General features: G+C 32.6%; 1 protein-coding gene across 2 annotated transcripts in view; it reads right to left on the reverse strand.

Annotated features, from left to right (window-relative positions):
- Positions 1 to 11,009: 11,009 nt before the first annotated feature.
- LOC145249603 (DCC-interacting protein 13-alpha-like) overlaps positions 11,010 to 18,415 on the reverse strand; it is a 233,979-nt gene continuing 226,573 nt past the window's right edge. The window contains exons 20-21 of one of the 2 annotated variants that reach the window (XM_080111313.1): positions 16,266 to 16,301; positions 11,010 to 11,459 (exon numbers count right to left, since the gene is read on the reverse strand). In XM_080111313.1, coding sequence (XP_079967439.1) covers positions 11,235 to 11,459; positions 16,266 to 16,301 — 261 coding nt within the window. In that variant the 3' untranslated portion in view covers positions 11,010 to 11,234. Of the gene's footprint in view, positions 11,463 to 16,265; positions 16,302 to 18,415 lie in introns of both variants that reach the window. The other variant, XM_080111312.1, reaches the window with a different exon arrangement.

Below are 18,415 nucleotides of genomic sequence, written 5' to 3' on the forward strand. Positions count from 1 at the left end.
TTTTTTTTTTTATTACATTTTCACCCCAAACAAGGCAAATTGCCACTTTGGTGTAGGGGGCTACTATCAGGGGCAACAACTACTGGGGTACTATGTAGGGATTTGGGCAGCAAGGTGTCGGTTCACGTTACACTTGAACTTCTGCACATCAGTACTGTTGGGGAAGCAGGGACCTGGAATGGAATTCCAGAGTCTAGCGGTTCTGGGGAAGAAACTATTGGAGTAAAAAGATCTTTTACATCTAGGGATCTCTACAGTGTGGGGGTGGGATTTAGCAGCCTGTCGGGTTTGTCGAGGGTGCTCACGTCGTGGGGGCACAAGTGATTGCAGTTCGTCAGAGCATTCACCACTAAAATACTTGTAGAAAAGGCAGAGGGATGCAACATTTCGTCGATGGGACAGAGGCTGAAGCTTAGATGCCAGTTCAGGGCCTATCAGGTTTGCGACTCTCTTTTGAACCTTGTCAAGGAGCGAGAGACTAGTAGCAGATGCACCAGCCCAGATGTGGCAGCAATACTCCATACATGGGCGAATGGTGGCCTTATAGAGGTACAGGATACTTTCGGGTGTTAGTAGTTTTCTAGCACGGTAGAGAGAGCCCACCTTTCTTGCAGCGGCCCTAGCAATGCCTTCAATGTAATTGTTCCAACTCACGTTTCCTGTGAACGTTAGGCCAAGGAGTTTGAAAGATGGACTCTCAGATAAAGAGTCGTTGGCCATTGCTATGGGTGGTAGAGAGGGTTTCTTGTAATTATTGAATGAAACTAGTTTAGTCTTGGCAGCATTGAATGCGACCAACCACTTTTGTCCCCATTCCACTACAGATTGGAGGTCTTCCTCTAGTGTTTCTGCCATTTCTTTAGAAATGTGTTCATTCGTCTTCCTGTCGTGCCTGCCATAGAGTGCAGTGTCATCAGCATATATACCCATCTCAGAGGCAATGTTGTCGGGGAGGTCATTTATGAATATCAGGAACAATAGAGGTCCAAGGATAGAACCCTGGGGCACCCCCGCATTTATATCATATTGTTTAGATGTACGACCGTCGAGGACAACCTGGATTTTTCTCTTATCTAAGAAGGATTTAATTATGTTAAGTATTCTACCAGTGATACCGTATGATCTGATTTTACTGAGGAGACCCTCATGCCATACCCTGTCAAAAGCCTTAGATATATCTAGAGCTACCGCTCTGCCCTCCCCCGCTTTGTCCAGTGAATGGTATATACGTTCAGAGATCACAGTTAGGATGTCTGCTGTGGAACGGGCTTGTCTAAATCCATATTGTTTGTCAGTCAGTAGTTTAGCATCTGTAAGATGATGGACTAGAGCATGGTTAATTATGGTCTCAAATATTTTGGCAAAAAGTGGGAGGAGGCTACTACTGGCTTTATACCAAATCTAAAGTTGGGAAAATAATCAGGACTTTTACATAAGATAAGGGTAAGTGATATAAGTTTCTAAACTATTAGCAATGCATTTCATCTGCATTTTGAGGCTTCATACTGCTGACCTTGTGCCAATCTTAGAAAATAAATTTGTTGTTTTGAGCAGATCAGTATTACTTTCAGCCTTTACGTGGTGCTCCAATAATTCTGCCCAGAAAACAATAATTGCAATGAGATATTGAAATAAAAAATAGTTTTAAATATTAATTTTATGATAATGCCTTCATTTTGAAAATGTTCAGCAATGATTAGGAGATGAAACAGAGTCTTTGTTTTTGTTCTCATGTAGGAGGAAAACAAATTTGGTGTAAGATTATGAATTGAGAATAAAAAATGTATCACTCAAAAACTAATCGATTATATAAACGACAGTTGTCTGTGTGTATGCTTGTATATCTGGTTAAAAGTAAAAAAATGACTAAACAAATACCTTCAAGGTTGGTATTTTCTTGATTGTGTTATTCTGAATAAATAATATTTAAAATTTAGAAAAAATTATTCATTCACTAGGAGCCAGGTTTCGTTAGAGAGGCTCGGTCTTTCAGTGTACGAATTTGGAAAGAAATGTCGACTCATTCCTAGAGGTATCTATTATATAAAGGTGTGTGTGTGTGTGTCCCCAGCTAGAGAAGAATGGGCTGAGCAGAGCAGGAAAGAAAGAGGTAAGGAGTCTACTAGTCTATATTAAAACTTAACAGACAATTATGTTTCATTCACATTTTTATTAAATGAACTTTCATTAATAATAATACATTTGTAATTATTAGGTTGGTGCAAAAATATTTTTTATCAGATATATATAAGTCAAAAATTAAAAAAAAAACTTATTTTTGCACCAACCTAATAGCAAAGCATCATGATACAAAGTCTGCCAACAAAAGTTTATATGTTACACTAAGTCTACATTTCAAATCTTTTTCACAAGTCAAAAGTTTTCAAACTGATTTGGGATCATTTTTACATTTGCCAAATAAAAAGAAAGAGAAAGAGAAGTCTTTGGCCTGTAAAAAATGATCAGGCAGAGTCCCATTCGAAATTCTCAGTAGGGATACATCAGGAGACTAGCAACAAATTAACCCCTTCCCGAAGGGTTAGAAGGCAAAGCCTACATGGATGAACTTCCTAGAACTGCACAGGACCAGCAACATACCTCAGTCAACATAGAAAAAGTTATTTAAAAAAAATGTTTTTTGTGCAGAGGCGAAAATCACGTCTCTAACCTGTAAGATTTGCTTAATTTTTTATTTTTTTTCTAAAATCGCATCATTATCGCTACCCCTATGAAGTAAATAAAGGGTTCCGTCCAAACTCCCAAGTTCGACAGAAACATTCCTGAGTTCGAAAAGATATGAATAATCAATCCTCATCTCAAAAATTCAGAAACGTCATACTTTTTATTTGTTTTACATAAGCGTTTATATGTCGTTACACATTCATGAGCATGTTTCAGTCAGCCAGTTACAAGTAACTAGAGACCTCTTCAAGCGATAATGCTTAAGAGGTCTCTAGTTACTTGTAACTGGCTGACCGAAACAGTCTCATGAATGTGTAACAACATATAAACGCTTATGTAAAACAAATAAAAAGTATATCTGGCCTTACTTCAGTATCGAATACTTTTGCATGAACTCCATAAAAACTTCATTGGTTGCTTCACCTAAAATGTTAATCTGGAATCATATATATATATATACACATATATGTATATATATATATTTTTAAAAAGTTTAACTCTGATCTAATATTGATAATGATATTTTGAACCATGTTTACTTCTGGATAAACATTTTTAAGTGTTAATTTTAAAATATTAATTCTGCCATAAATTTTGTAATTTACTGCTTGACATATTGAGCTTAATTTAATCTGCAGTATTCGACATATCCATATCTTATTAATCTATATAAATAAAACAATAGATGTATATACGTGTATCTGTCTGCGTGTAAATATTTAACTGCCAGACTCTTAAACTACTGGTCACATAATACCGAAATTAACAGAAAATAGTAATCATACAGCAAGGATAGTTTTATATTTAAAGAATTTGTGGTAAATGAAGATCATGTTTAGATTCAGTGCAAAATAAAATTGTCCCAACATCAAGTATTAGATTGTAGATTGTGATAAAGCACAGATCAGTTTATCAGGTTTTTATTTTATTTAACAAGGTTTTTTTGGTTTTTTTATAAATAGAGACAATAGTTCTTATGTTAGTTTATTAAAACTAGCACCACTTCTATCTACCTAGAAAGAATTACACTCATTTTGTCTGTTTACAAAAAACAAATCTGTTTTTGTTTGTGATATGTCCAACAAAAGAGTTATATTCGTTTGAAGTAGTTGAGTGGTCTGAGCTACTATTCAAGTAATTACTTACTGGACTTGTGTAACACAGCGCAGATGCACATATGCAAATGCATGCAAAATGACGTCACCGGTAAAGGAAAAGACTATAAAAAGGAGAAAGACTACGTTAGAGAAGATGATCATGTTAGAGATGTGGATGACGTTTGAGAGCACGTTAGAGACGTATAAATATGTCACAGTCATAACGAGCAGCCATGCATGGCGGGAGAATGAGGGAGAATGAGGAAATATCATTGTTACAACAGAAAAAACGAGTTGAAGTTCTTTCCTATTCTTTGTCTACTTCGCGACTGAGGCTACATGTTGGGTAATGTTACAATTAGCGTAAAGCTTCTTTCAGTTGTCTCTCCTAATTGTTTATATGGCTTAAACAGTCAATCGAAAGAAGGAATCAGGATTAGTTTGTAACATTGAAAATATGCTACTATGAAATAGAAAGAGAGAAAGATCGAGTATCAAATTTTTTTTTTGATAAGTGATCTGCAATGAAACTTGCAAGTCGAGTATTAGACTTGAAAGATCATATTCCATCTGTAAACGAATGGATAATATTGAAAAACCAAAAATATTATGTATTTCAAATTTGAAGCTAGCTGGTCTTTGCACTCCCTGAAAAAACTTAATATTACAGGCGATCACTGCTTTGCTTAACTACTAAATACTTAAATACCAAGCCTGACATATTCAGAATGTATACACCACAAAAATAAATATGTTTTTTTTCTTTGATAATTAAACATTCAGTTTTTTTTTTTCATTTCTGGCTTTTGAAAGAAATATTCTCTTGACCTAGCTCCCTCGATTCATCACTTATTTCGAGGATTACAAAACAATTTAAATGGCCTTAGGTTAACATTCACAAAAAAAGATTTAACACGAATACAATTCATACTTCACATCAAAACCTATAGAATCTTACAAATGATGCATTTATAAATTCCTTGACAAATGAAATCAAGTTATCGAGAGCAAAGGTCGTTATTGTTATGAATAAAGATGCTCATATTTGCAATCGTTTTCATAACAAAATACACTGTAACTAAATTGATTATTTAAATATGCATTGCTATTTCTATTTGTCTATTTTTCAATAGTTAGTTTCACTTAAAAAGAAAACCAATATGTCTGTACACAGTAATACTTAATTCGTAAAGCTGTAACAACCTAATTTAGCATTTTGTTTTTTTTCATGTTAACTTTCTTAGTAGTCACATGACATCATGGATACATTGATATTAAGAAGCATGCGAATGTTACTAGGAAAAAAGGTTTCAATCCCAAATGCATCTTTTAATCATTTTCAGAAAAATATAAACAAATATCTATAAACAAAACAAAAGATTCTCACATATATCTGAATTTAAAAATGTACATAACATGTGGATACATTATAAGTAAATTATATATCATACTTTGGAGTAATTGCGACAACTAGCTAAAAGTGCTCTTTTGGCAACCACGCATATAAAGAGCACTTTTTTTTAGTTTATCTCAGGATTTGGCGCAATTACCCCAAAGTACAGTATGTGTGTGTGTGTGTATATATATATATATGTGTGTTTTTTTTATTTTATTACCATTTTATCTGTTTAGTTACACATGTTTCTGCTACTGAATCATATTAACGATCTAGTAACTACGTCAGACTTGAACAGAAGTGATTATTATCTGGTAATAACCACTTCTGTCCAAGTCTGACGAAGTTACTAGATCGTTAATACGATTCAATAACCGAAACATGTGTAACTAAGCAGATAAAACGGTAATAAAATAAAAAATATATATTTGCTCTGCAATAGTATTGAGCACCTTCTGTAAGTTTTCACTATTTACCAGTTCTGGTATATATATATATATATATATATATATATATATATAGTCTTTGAAGTTTTTAACCTTTAAATCTATACCAAAAAAATATTTTTTATCATTCGTTAGAAAACCATCTAGTCAGTAAGTCATTTAATCACCTGCAATCACTGCATCAACTCGCTCTCGAATTTACTATAATACAAATAATTTATTTTTCAAGGGATCATCAGTTGTTTACCATGAAACACTGTTTCGGGGATATATATATATATACACACACACTGAAATGTACTGAATTTAATTCCAAATTTTCATTTATATATATATATATATATATATATATATATATATGCATATATATACGTATATGTTATATTCATAGGAGTTAATCCCGTGCATCCTTACTGTTTTTATATAATAGTGTTCAATAACAAGTAGACCTATAGATTTATTTAGTATTATTTTTATTTATACAAACAATTTGGCCACACATTTGCAATTATGTTTCAACTAAAGCTAAAAATCAGCTTAGCTTCTTCAAGCTAAGTTCTTATTATGAAGGCAAAGACGTGAGGTTCTTTTCATTTTGATGACACTTGATATAATTTCTCAAATAATTCTGATGTTATGCCATCGCAAAGTTGTCAGATGAAAATAGACATTAAAAAAATATTATTGTCGCTAAAATCTTAAAATGTATTGTCTGCATATTATGCTAATTTTAAAGTTGATTTGTACAAAAATAAAGATGCAACATAAAATCAGATCTTGCAAAAAAAAAAAAAAAAAAATTGATCTGTTCAAACAAAAACAGCAGTTCGACATTTTACCAGCAGTAATTAGGTTTGGGGTTTTTTTTTTGATTTTCACATTTTCTTTGAAAAAAAAAAAAAAAAAAAAAATCTGAACAATCTCCAAAAATGAAAATTTTCATAAATCAGTAAAATTTTCCAGAATCGAACAAATAACAGGTTGGTGCAAAAAGTTCTGTTATTACTTAAAAATATCACCATGATTAATTTATAACTCTTTCAGATTATTAAAACATTGTTCATATTTTTGTGAAATAGTCTCACTCATGTTGATCTGAAAATAACCTTCTGCAAGGTCAACAAAACGGGAGTCATCTTCCATCATGATAATGCTGCTCCTTACATAGTACTACCGACCAAAAATCTCCTCGGAGAATTTGGTTCAGAAATCTTGCCTCATTTTGCATATTCTCTTGACCTAGCTGCCTTGATTCATCGCTTAGTTCGAGGATTACAAAACGATTTAAATGGCCTTAGGTTAACATTCACTGGAAAAGATTTAACGAATTAAATTCATACTTCACATCAAAACAGACTTTTACAAATGATGCATTTATAAATTCGTTGACAGATGGAATAAAGTTATCGAGAACAAAGGTCGTTATTGTTACGAATAAAGATTTTCAAAAACACAGTTTTTCATTTGGAAGATGAAATTTGAAATAAGCAAAATCTTTTGCACCAACCTGATATTTTTTTCAAAAAATACAATTGATTTCTGTTTTATAATATATTAACTATTTTCTCTTTTTTAAAATTATTTAATGCTGAAAATTAAAACCCATTATCTACTATTCCTCAAATACAAGTTGCTATTTGACTCATAGCTGGAGACTGATGTCCATAGTTTCCGTATCATGTAACAATTTGTTGTGGTATTATTCCTATCAAGACACATAAATCAATAAGATCAATAATATGATCATGAATATATAATACTCTTCCAATGAGTATATCATATAATTGTAAGTACTTTGTAATTTGTACAACAAATCGTGTAGTAGAAACTACACTGGCAAGCAACATTGTATTACTGTAATAAACCCTTATGTGGTTTTTGTCCAGAATTCTCTCTACATAACAAAACAAAAATCTATGTTGTACGTACCTGTGACAAAACAAAAATCTATGGTGTACGTACCTGTGACAAAACAAAAATATCATATTCCAAAAATGATGTAAAATTATCAAGTAGTTTTATTTTTAAACTAAAAATTAAAATTTTATAAATATTCAGTGTGTCTCGACTGCCATTTTGAGAAAAATTTCAAAAAACAAAGGGACATAACTCAACAATAATAGTTACTAAATTTATGCTGTAATGCCTAAGAATTCCCATTAACCGCTTAAGAATGTGTTTCTTTGTAAAAATAAACCTACTCGGTCAATTTACATAATTTTCGGAATATGATATTTCCCTTTAGCTATAGTTATGTACAAACATACAGGTTTTCCTTTAGTTTTGGCTTTTAATATAGCGAAAACTCTGAAAAAAAAAATGTTATTCTCCTGTTCAATATGTTTATTATGCTTTTTCTAAGATATAACATAACGTAAGTGGATACAGTAGATCCAATTAGATTTGGAAAATCAACTTAAACAATTTATAGTCTGCTCCAGCATTGATTATCATCCCCACCCCCAAGAAAAACACAATATGATAGATATTTCAGCCATATTAATTTTGTAAATAGTGTTTTTTTTTATTTTTCTGCCTAAAATAATTTTTAAGAAACTGTGTCCATAAATTGACTACCACTGTTTGTGGAATTAAAATATATGAAATATATATACATTTTTTTCTTGAAGATCTTCTTTCGACCATGATTCAGTAATGCGTATCAGAATATTATCGACATAAAACTATCAAACATGAGAATGAAATAATGAAACCATTACAAATGTTACATATTAGGAATTCTACTTTAGTAGCGATTAAGTTACTTAGTGTGAATTTTGACAAGGGTCACATGTAGTGCATGTCAGGATGACCTTACTCTGCAAACAGAATTGATCCCAGAGATGGGTGATATAGATTTGAGACAGTGGGCAGAGATCAAACACCATAGACAAAACAGGAGTCGAATGGTGACGAATGATGTCACATGTTTTGAGCAAGAAAACTAAGGTATTCAGACCAGTCTGTTTTGGAAAGCCATGCAAATGAGACATGGCCAATAATGTAGAATAATCTATGGCGAATATTACTTTGATATCTGTCCGTCTGTGTCACTCATTTCTTAAGTTAAATAGTTAAGTTTAAAAAGTAAATAATTATTAATATTAGTCTCTCTCTCACTCCTACATTCTCTCCAAATAAAACCTTGAAGAAAACTCACTGAACGGCTCCTTGTGTCTTTCCTGCATAAAAGATTTTATCTTAGTTAAACAAATGAGACAACCAATGGCCACTCATGAAACAGTGATGATGATGAAGGGAACAAAATGACTTTATTGTTATTATTGTTGTTGTTGCTGTTATTTTTTTGTCATTGCTATTGTTATTTTATTATTGCAGTTATTATTGTTGTTATTGTTTTTGTTATTATTATTATTGCAAGTTTGTTTGAAAACAATGGGCAAATTTTTGACTCCCATTTAAAAAGTTTCTCTATGTTCCTAAAACTTCCATAAACAAAGTTTCTTTCCAAGATCTACCCATCCATGGAACATAATACAATGGAGTTGCTTTCCAGCGGCTTACAAAATGGTTGTTTTCAAGTACAATGTGAACAAATTCTTATTAAGCTGTCTTCTTAAATAATAAACTTCTGCCCAGTTTCACTATCCATCCGACAAGCTAGTTAATCCCTATCCTTGAGTGGTCTTTGGCCCTTGATAAGTACTGACCCATTGGTGCATAAAACGTTGAATTAAGTTGTTTTGTTACATTTTCATGTACATCATCATCATCATCATCAGTTTAACGTTTGTTTTATGACATGAAAAGAAATTGATTTTCAAACTAATTTATCTTTTTTTTTTACTTGGAAGTCACCACTTATCAAGGCCTGAAGGCCACTCAAGGATATTTTTTACTGATCCTTCTTTTTATCAAGTCCATTCATTATCACTTTCTCCCTTCTTTTCCTTGGACTTCCCCGGTGAACTGACCCTTCTACCTCAACTGTTCTACATCTATTGACCCAATATACCTTATACTGTACAGATTTCTCTTCTAATAAATGAAGGTCTCTCTGATTCTCGATTTTAAACCTAGGTAGCAATGCATCTAACAAATCGATATTTGATTCTGATTAGCAATTTCTACCTTTTAATCTTTGCAGCACATTCTTTACACTAAAAAGTGTAGTTACTTTTTAAAAATACTTATGCTTGTTTGAAAGTTTGTTAGACTGTGAGAATTTTCTGTTTATGATCTAAAAAGTATTAGCCACTACTGTTTATGATCTAAAAAGTATTAGCCACTACTGTTTATGATCTAAAAAGTATTAGCCACTACTGTTTATGATCTAAAAAGTATTAGCCACTACTGTTTATGATCTAAAAAGTATTAGCCACTACTGTTTATGATCTAAAAAGTATTAGCCACTTAGAAGATTCTACCTATGTTAGATGTCTGATAAACAATGACAAAACTTAAAAAAAGTAGACTCCCAACTGCTTTTATTTAATAGACATTAACCCATTTATTTCTTCAAATTAAATTGATATTTCAACAGAAGGTACATTTCTCTTTCTAACAATTTTTTACCCAGTTTTAAATGCAGCAGGTGGTCGTTTATTAATATGAATCAAATTCAATAGAGTATTTATAATTTGTACATACATTTGTTTTTGTATTTTATGTTGCTGTGTGGAATTGAAATCAGCTTGTAGTTGAATAATATATACATCTAATATATAAAGAAATGTTAGTTTGATTCTCGACTTTAAACCTAAATAGCAATGCATCTGACAAATCGATATTTGATTCTGACTAGCGATTTCTCCCTTTTTTTATCCTTGCAGCATCTTCTTGGAACTAAAAATGTTATTCGCTATAGATCCTTTACCAAAATACTTATTACAGGTGTGAAGATTGTTAGAATGGAGGCAAATTACTCACTAGGATGCAGTGGATGTATTAAACACAAAATTCTCATAGTTTGAAAGCTGTGAGTTCAACTCCTATTAATGTGCAAAAGAGGCATACAAAAAGTGATTATTTACATTTGTCTCCATTGTAATGGTGTTCCTAGCTAGAATAAGACAAAAAAGTTCAATAAATTCGTTTATTAATAAATGTTTGTTTGTGAAATTATTTTCAATGCATGCTACTAATATATTCTCATCATAGTTTCTTTATCTGTCGATAATATTCTGACAATATTCCTTTGATTTCATGTCAACCAACAAATCTTCTCAGCAGATAATTTTACTAGATAAATTTTCAAGTTAAATTCAAAGTTTATTAAAAAAATAAATTTCTATATTGAAATGCAACACATCAAGCGAAATGTGTGTCTCTTGACTCTTCTTTGACGAATCTAAAAAAACAATTTGTAAAAAAAAATTAATTCATTAAATTTTAACACTTAGAAAATAATTAGAAATTCTTTATAAGTTTTGTCTGTGAAAAACTTTTGTATAACTTGTTAATTTTATTTACTATGCACCAATAAAATCCCATTAAACATCTTCTTAAATTAAAAAAAAACATTAAACATGCCCTTAAATTTAAAGAGTCATACTGTATGTTGTCAAAAACACGCACGCACCCACATGCACACACTAAAACAAATTTGAAACAACACGACTTCATTGATTTTTACATTCAAATTGTTTTGCGTCATGCTTCAGAATCTCTCATTTTTGATGGTGGTGTTGATGCCACTGCTGATGCTGCTGCCACAGCACCATCAAAAACATCTGATTCAGACTCTGTGGATGACACGTGGACATCCGTGAGTATCAGATATTTGCCGTCAGGAGTGATGCTTGGAGGACTATCTGCTAGGTGGGAATCTTTTGCTGCATCCTTGTCCTCTAGTTTCGAAATGTTGTGCAACAACAACTGCTAAAAAAGCAAAAACAGAAAAAAAAATTTTATTTTTGCAAACGGAAAAAAAAAAATGCATCAATGCAGTTTGTGGAAGCTGCACGATTAATTAAAGAAAATTGTGTTTCTGTTCTACAAGTACTTTAATGGAATGTGTTCTGATGAACACTTGTGCCTCCTTGATGTACATACTCCCGACTAACTCAACAAGCAACAAAATCCCACCTCTTCAATGTTGAGGTCCCTAGATGCTCTAATAGTTTCTTCGCATGGACTGCTAAACTTTGGAATTCTCTCTGTTTTTTGAACAATGAGCAAACATATCACAGATCAACCTCCGACATAGTCCCTTGTAGATATGGTCCAAATTAGTAGCCTATCATGTCCAAGTGGCGATATGACTTGCTTAGGATGAAAAAGAGTTTTTAAAAAAAAAAGAAGAAAAAATAAAGAGTTTGACAATCATAAAATAGATAATAATGAGATGAGTGTGTGTGTTAATGTGCCTTCCTATCTGCATGATCACTACTGAACAGAATATAACAGGTGATAATGAAGGGCAGGAGAAATGATGGGAACAAGATGTATTAAACACAAAAATCTTATAATCTGAAGAATCGGAGTATACTTTTTTATATTTTCTTATCTTTTTGTTTTAACTGGGGATGGGGTATTCTACTGGATGTCATACATTCACCCACTATCTCATACATTTCAACCAAGATCTTTTAAGATTCTAACCATCCCTTTAAGTGCAATTATATCTCTCTTGCACTTGGTTCACTGAGTATATTTGCCAGGTAATTTTTGAAATTCTTTTTCATGAGTTCAGTTGCTTCTATAATAACTGAAATGATGGAGATCTTCTTGAGATTCCAGTTTCTTTTCATGCCGTACATAAGACCTTGGTATTTCGTTATCTTTACCTTCTCACCTCTGTTTAACATTATTGCGAACACTAACTTTTACAAAGGTTGCTTCTTTCTTTTCTTGTCCCATATCACTGTCAGGTTTTATGGCTTTGTTTTCTAGGTATGTAGCTGTAGGAATTGCATAGTCATATCCGACGGTGTATAACTTATTTCCAACTGTTTTTTCCGGTAAACATGTTACTGCTGCATTCGATATTCAACTTTTACAGATCGTCCAGTGGAGATAGTTACACACACCATTATTTCTCATCGTATAGTAGCTGTCCTCCAGCAGAATCTTATGACTGGATATCAGATGGCTCACACTCTCTACTTCTGTGTGGCAGAACCTGCACTTGTTGTCATTACTAAAACCACTCATCTTCTTTATAGACTTGGTCATCAAACCTGGATATTGTATACAAAGATAAAAAAAGTTCTGATGGTGTTAAAGAGAGGGCACTTTTGAAACAGTTAAGTCCCTATTTACTTGCTTCTCCAAAAGGGCAAAGTGGCTGGAACAGAGCATCCTAAAACCATCTTACTAACTAAAAGCAGGAGTATGTGCTGCATGTGGCAATGTCTTTGAGAGTAGAGTTAGACACAAGGTCAGTTATTAATGTGAGGAAAATCGAGGTCATCAAAAAGCAACAATCTGGATTGGAACAAAAATTTAAATTCTCCCAGTCTGGAAAGATTTCTCCACTGCTTTAGCACAGAAAAAAATGAAATGTAGTGAAAGAACAGATACTATATGTTGTTCCTAGTTTAAAGGAAGTTGTCAGTTGGTGAATGGCAATGGTGTCTTGCAGACATTCATGTAGAGCAGTGATGCCTAATATCTGACGTAGACTTCATAATAGAGACAATTTGATTGGGGGGGGGGCAATATTTTAGTATTTTCTTATTATGGTCCTGAATTCTTGAGATGAGTATTGATAATTCAATCAATTCATGTTATTTGGATTATTCAGACTACAGTTCTCATCTTAGGTGTTATTTTCCTAACATTTCATCAGATGTACTCTCCGACCTTCTTCAGATGTATCTTGTCGAATTCTGGAATCTTTCTGTCAAACTCTGAAATCTGCATAGATTTTGGAACAGAACCCTTTACTTAATCTACAAGTTTAGCATTTTGCTTTAGTTTTGTTAGCCATGACTTGGTAGAAGTGCTAAGCAATTCACAATTGTATTTTTTGAATCTCACCCACACTCAGGATTGAACCTATAACCTCCAGAAGAATGTAGCTTACAACTGAGTTTTACTAAGTACTTTATCCATTACACCATGAGTCCTTGCATCTGTGGCATGGTGAAGAAGGTTAGGTTACATCGACATTGTGAAAACAACAGTCAAGATAAGAACAGCAATCAAAATAAAGTTTCTCTCTTTATAATCTATGAACTGTTTTACTATCCTATTATTATCATTATTATTTTGTACTCACTAGGAGTTCTCACGCAGGTCATCATCAATGTTAATAACTGGTGGGGTTCCCTGGAGCCTGAGTAACAATGTCATTACAAATTTCTAGTATTTTCCTCCTCTTTTGAAAACCATTGCAAGTGACCTTACCTAATCACAAAAGCTACTTTTCATTGATGTTTTGCTGGCAATGACCATTGATTGTCTCTGAGACTTGGGTGGCAATAAGCACCACCAAGATCTAAGTATTCTCTACACTCTTTCAGTGGAGATCTATTTAGTGCTCAACTTCCTCAGTTTTCCCATCCTCCTTGACTCTTCATGACTATTTTATGTGGTATCTGCCGAAGCTGATGTTATTACTTAATTTTATTTATTTTTTTTGATGACGGCAGTTTATGAAATTTCCTACAGTTCTGATTTCTTTGTGTTCATGTGGTGTTGTTCTTTCTACATATTTTTTTTCTATTCCACGTCACTGATTAGCATTTGCAGTTTATGTGAGTTGGTCTGCACATTCGATGATGCATTGATGTCGATGGCCCCCAAAGTCATATGGTAGGCCACTTAAGATATGGAGGAGATCAGGTGATGATGATCTGATCCTGGCAGGTGGCACAAGTGAAATGGCAACTGACAGAAAAAGTTGGAAATCATTCTCGATAACTCTAACCTCAAGCATGAGACAAGAACGACAAAAAATAAAAAAATGAATAAATAATAATAATAATAATAATAAAAGATTTTCCTTAAGATTTCAGATGTTTTCATCATTGTTGTCCCTTGTATGGTCTCAGTCTTCCCTTTGATTCCAATTTCTCGCAGTCTTTTTTCAAGGTTTTTCTCAACTATTCATGGTTATTATTATCATCATTAGTACCCTCCACCAAAAATAAAAAATAATTGTAGTATAAGCATCGACTGGCACCACACCTAATAATCAAGAATGATCAAGGAGGATGGAAAGACCAAGGAGAGAAAGCATTAATCAGATCTTCCCTTGATGAGCGTGAAGAGGATCAGGCCCCAAATTCTAGTGAAGATCAATGGTTAATCTCAGCGAGAAATCAATGGAAAGAGGCTGTTGTGATAATACAAATTAATTTGCAAAGGTTATCAAAAAAGGTGGAAAATACTGGAAATCTGTAAGGACTTGTTACTCAGACTCCAAGGAACACCACTGGTTCTTGTCAGTGAGCAAACTCTGTGTGAGAACTCCTACTGAGTACAAATAATATTAATAATTATTATTATCTTAATACCATTATATGATTTTTATTTTTTACAAAATATTTTTACTTATTGCGGCAACAATTACCACATGTTCAACACTTTGTACCCCGGGTAATTGTCCTATGAATATGCCCCTACATATACATAGTATGTGGCATACAATGCTCTAAGTGCAACAGCTTTACATATATAGTACTGTGAGACCCTTGCACATGAAAATAAAAGAGCACTTAATATATATATATATATATATATATATATATATATATATATATATATACTGGTTGGTTGCATCCCAACGAATAAAAGAAATAATCAGTCCCATTCATAATTTTTGTTTACTTTTTTTTCTTTTGGCAATTTATGCATATTTCACAAATTTGTCTTTAGTTCATTTGGATGCTCTATATATATTTTTTTAAATACCAAAAAAGCAGATACAGTATTCCAAAACAAAATAAAAAGAAAGTGCTTTAAAAAGATGAGAGGAACAACAAGTCAAAAGCACAAGAAGTCACTTTAAAGATAATAATCAGAGAAAAATTCGCCCCTCTTCAAAAACACATGTGAAAACACATTGGATGCTTGTCAAGCTTAGAATTGACCATCAGATATATATATATATATATATATATATATATATATATATATATATATATATATATATATATATATATATATATATATATAGAGAGAGAGAGAGAGAGAGAGAGAGAGAGAGAGAGAGAGAAAGAGAGAGAGAGAGAGAGAAAGAGAGAGAGAGGGGGCAGAAAAGGGGAAAAGATCTACTGTCAAAGAATCCAAACCATGTAACTTTTGGTCAAAATGGAATAAGGATTCTAGGCATAAGGTTTACAAGCATTATATGTTGATTTTAATTTTTTAAGTTGACATAAAAGTGATGCAAAACTGTTTTGTTACATGAATTTGTTTTACCTGTTCTGGGACGGGTATTCTTTTTGTTCAGATTACGATACAAAACATCATGGCTGAAATATTGAGTTACCTCCCCCTATTTATGTAAATTTCACTCTCTCTTACTCATTACCCTCTTTTCATTGCCACTTTGTGTATCATTAACGCAACAAAGAAATACACACATAATTAAGGTTCAACAATATTCATATATTTTAACAAAAAAATATTTCTTTCATTAAAAATTTAAAAAGAGAATGACAATTATCACCTATTTAGGATGGCTCAAATATTTGTCAGAATAATTTTATTAGAAAAAAAAAGTCAACTTACATTTTCTCGCATTTTTTTCATTTCCATATTTCGCTTCTGTATATAAAAAAAGGAAAAACAAAATGTAATTATTTTATAAAATAAACTAAGTTTACAGCATTTCCGAGGAGACTTTTTTACTGAATGCCCAAAAGCTTTATACTTTAATAGCTTCTTTCCTCAAACTGCTAGCCGTTGGAATTTCCTCCTTGTTCTTTGTTTCCCTGACTATACAAACATGCAAAAATTTGAATGTTATGTGAACAAACATCTCACTGCACAACTCCTATTTAGGATGTCTCTGTGGAAATGGCCCAAATTTAGAGTAGCCCCTTATGTCTCAGTGGTAATGTGGTTTGTTCAGGATTTAATTTTTTTTTTTTAAATCTATTTTCTCTGACAGAGAGTTAATACTAATGAGATTGTTTGGTCACATGATGACCAATTAAACTGTGCAGTGTAGTAATTAATACCGGATCTTTTTAAGATTCCATCCTGAGGCTTTTAAGGTCAGGAGAACAGACAGAGATTTCAGACAGCCATGAATTGATATATATATATAACCCAAATGAGGGTGAAACTCAAGTCTTGGACTTCTGGCTTGTTGGCTGTCATGGCTCTTGTGAGCTGCGACGTTGTTTGGCTGTGGAAATAAATAAATATATATATATATATATATATATATATATATATATATATATATATATATATATATACACACACATACACTTTCGCCTGCCATCTATTGACTAGACACCCTAAACATGAATATCTTTACTTGAAGATATACAGTTCCCCAAACAAGAAAGAACTATCAGTGATCGACATGCACATTTTATTTAGTTCTTTTAAACAAAAGACCAAATTCACAGTGTTAAAATTAAGGACCCTACGTCAACGGCAATTAAGTTAGCTAGTTTGAATTTTGACAAGGGTCACACTGAGTACATGATAATAATCCAGATCTTCAAAATAGAATCATTCTCAGAGGTAAGTGACGTAAAGCTTAGGCAAGTGGTAGCAAGTCAAATGATGTAGATAAAGCATAAGTATTAGGAGGTGACGAATGACGTCATGTTTTTCGAGCAAGAGAAAGCAAAGGTTTTCTAATGAGTCTGTCTGTGAAAGCTAATTGTGAAACATCGAATAATGAGAGTCCGCGATAGGGTTGCATGAGGCAGTTGGCCAATAATCTAGAAAATTTTGTAATCTAAGCAAAATATTACGTCGATGTGTCACTCATTTCAGTTAGGTTTAAAAAGTAAATAATTAGCTAAGAGAACATTAGTCTCTCTCTCGCCACTAAGTCAATTCTCTCTAAAATAAAACCTTGAAGAAGACTCTGAGCAAATATCTTCTTGCATTACTTTCTGCATAAAAATGAAGCTTATTGTATAGCAACCACTAGATGAAACTGCAATGATGAAGCAAAGTGGTATCAGTCATGCATGTATAAACACTCCAAGATATGTATAAAGACATTGGTTTTATTATTGAAAATGTTACAACAGATCTAACTTCTGGCCATGTATGCCCAACTGTCTATGTAATATAAATTTAATAGATTTATATAAGTTTTTTGTTTATTGCTGTGATCCTGTAAAGGTCTGAAAGACAACTTGGTAATTAGTGCAAACACTGAACAGAAAAGCAAATATAACAAAGGAAGAGTATGGGTATACATCAGTCCATATGCCACGAGTACAAAACTCAAGAATTCCTGTGTGTTCATTCTGAGAGACATATTCTTCCGGTTTTTATAATACCTAGCCTGAGTGCCCGGCATTGCCTGGGTGTTTGGAGGTGTGTGTTGAGCAAAAAAAAAAAATGATAGTAGGCAGGCAGGCTCGAACCTGTACCACGAAAGGAGGAAAAGAACGTAAAAAAAAAAAAAAAAAAAAGTGACGTTTTTGCTGTTGCACCCATATCCAAACCGGAATACATACATACATACATTTAAACAGACAGGTTAGATTTATACTATAGATGGAAAAGTTCATTATTATCTGTAGGATGGACACACCACAAAATTTATAGAAAAAACCTGGTTTTTCCTTTTTTCTTTAAAATCTTTTTCTTATAAATTATTATAGGGGATGGTTTTGTAATTCACATTAAATTTCGCTCTTATAAAGTGATCTGATCTAAAGACCTCCAATTCAAAAAATGAA

The sequence above is a fragment of the Euprymna scolopes genome, chromosome 28 (genome assembly GCF_053919585.1).
Source record: "Euprymna scolopes isolate OS-2025 chromosome 28, ASM5391958v1, whole genome shotgun sequence".
NCBI classification, from domain to species: Eukaryota; Metazoa; Mollusca; class Cephalopoda; order Sepiida; family Sepiolidae; genus Euprymna; species Euprymna scolopes.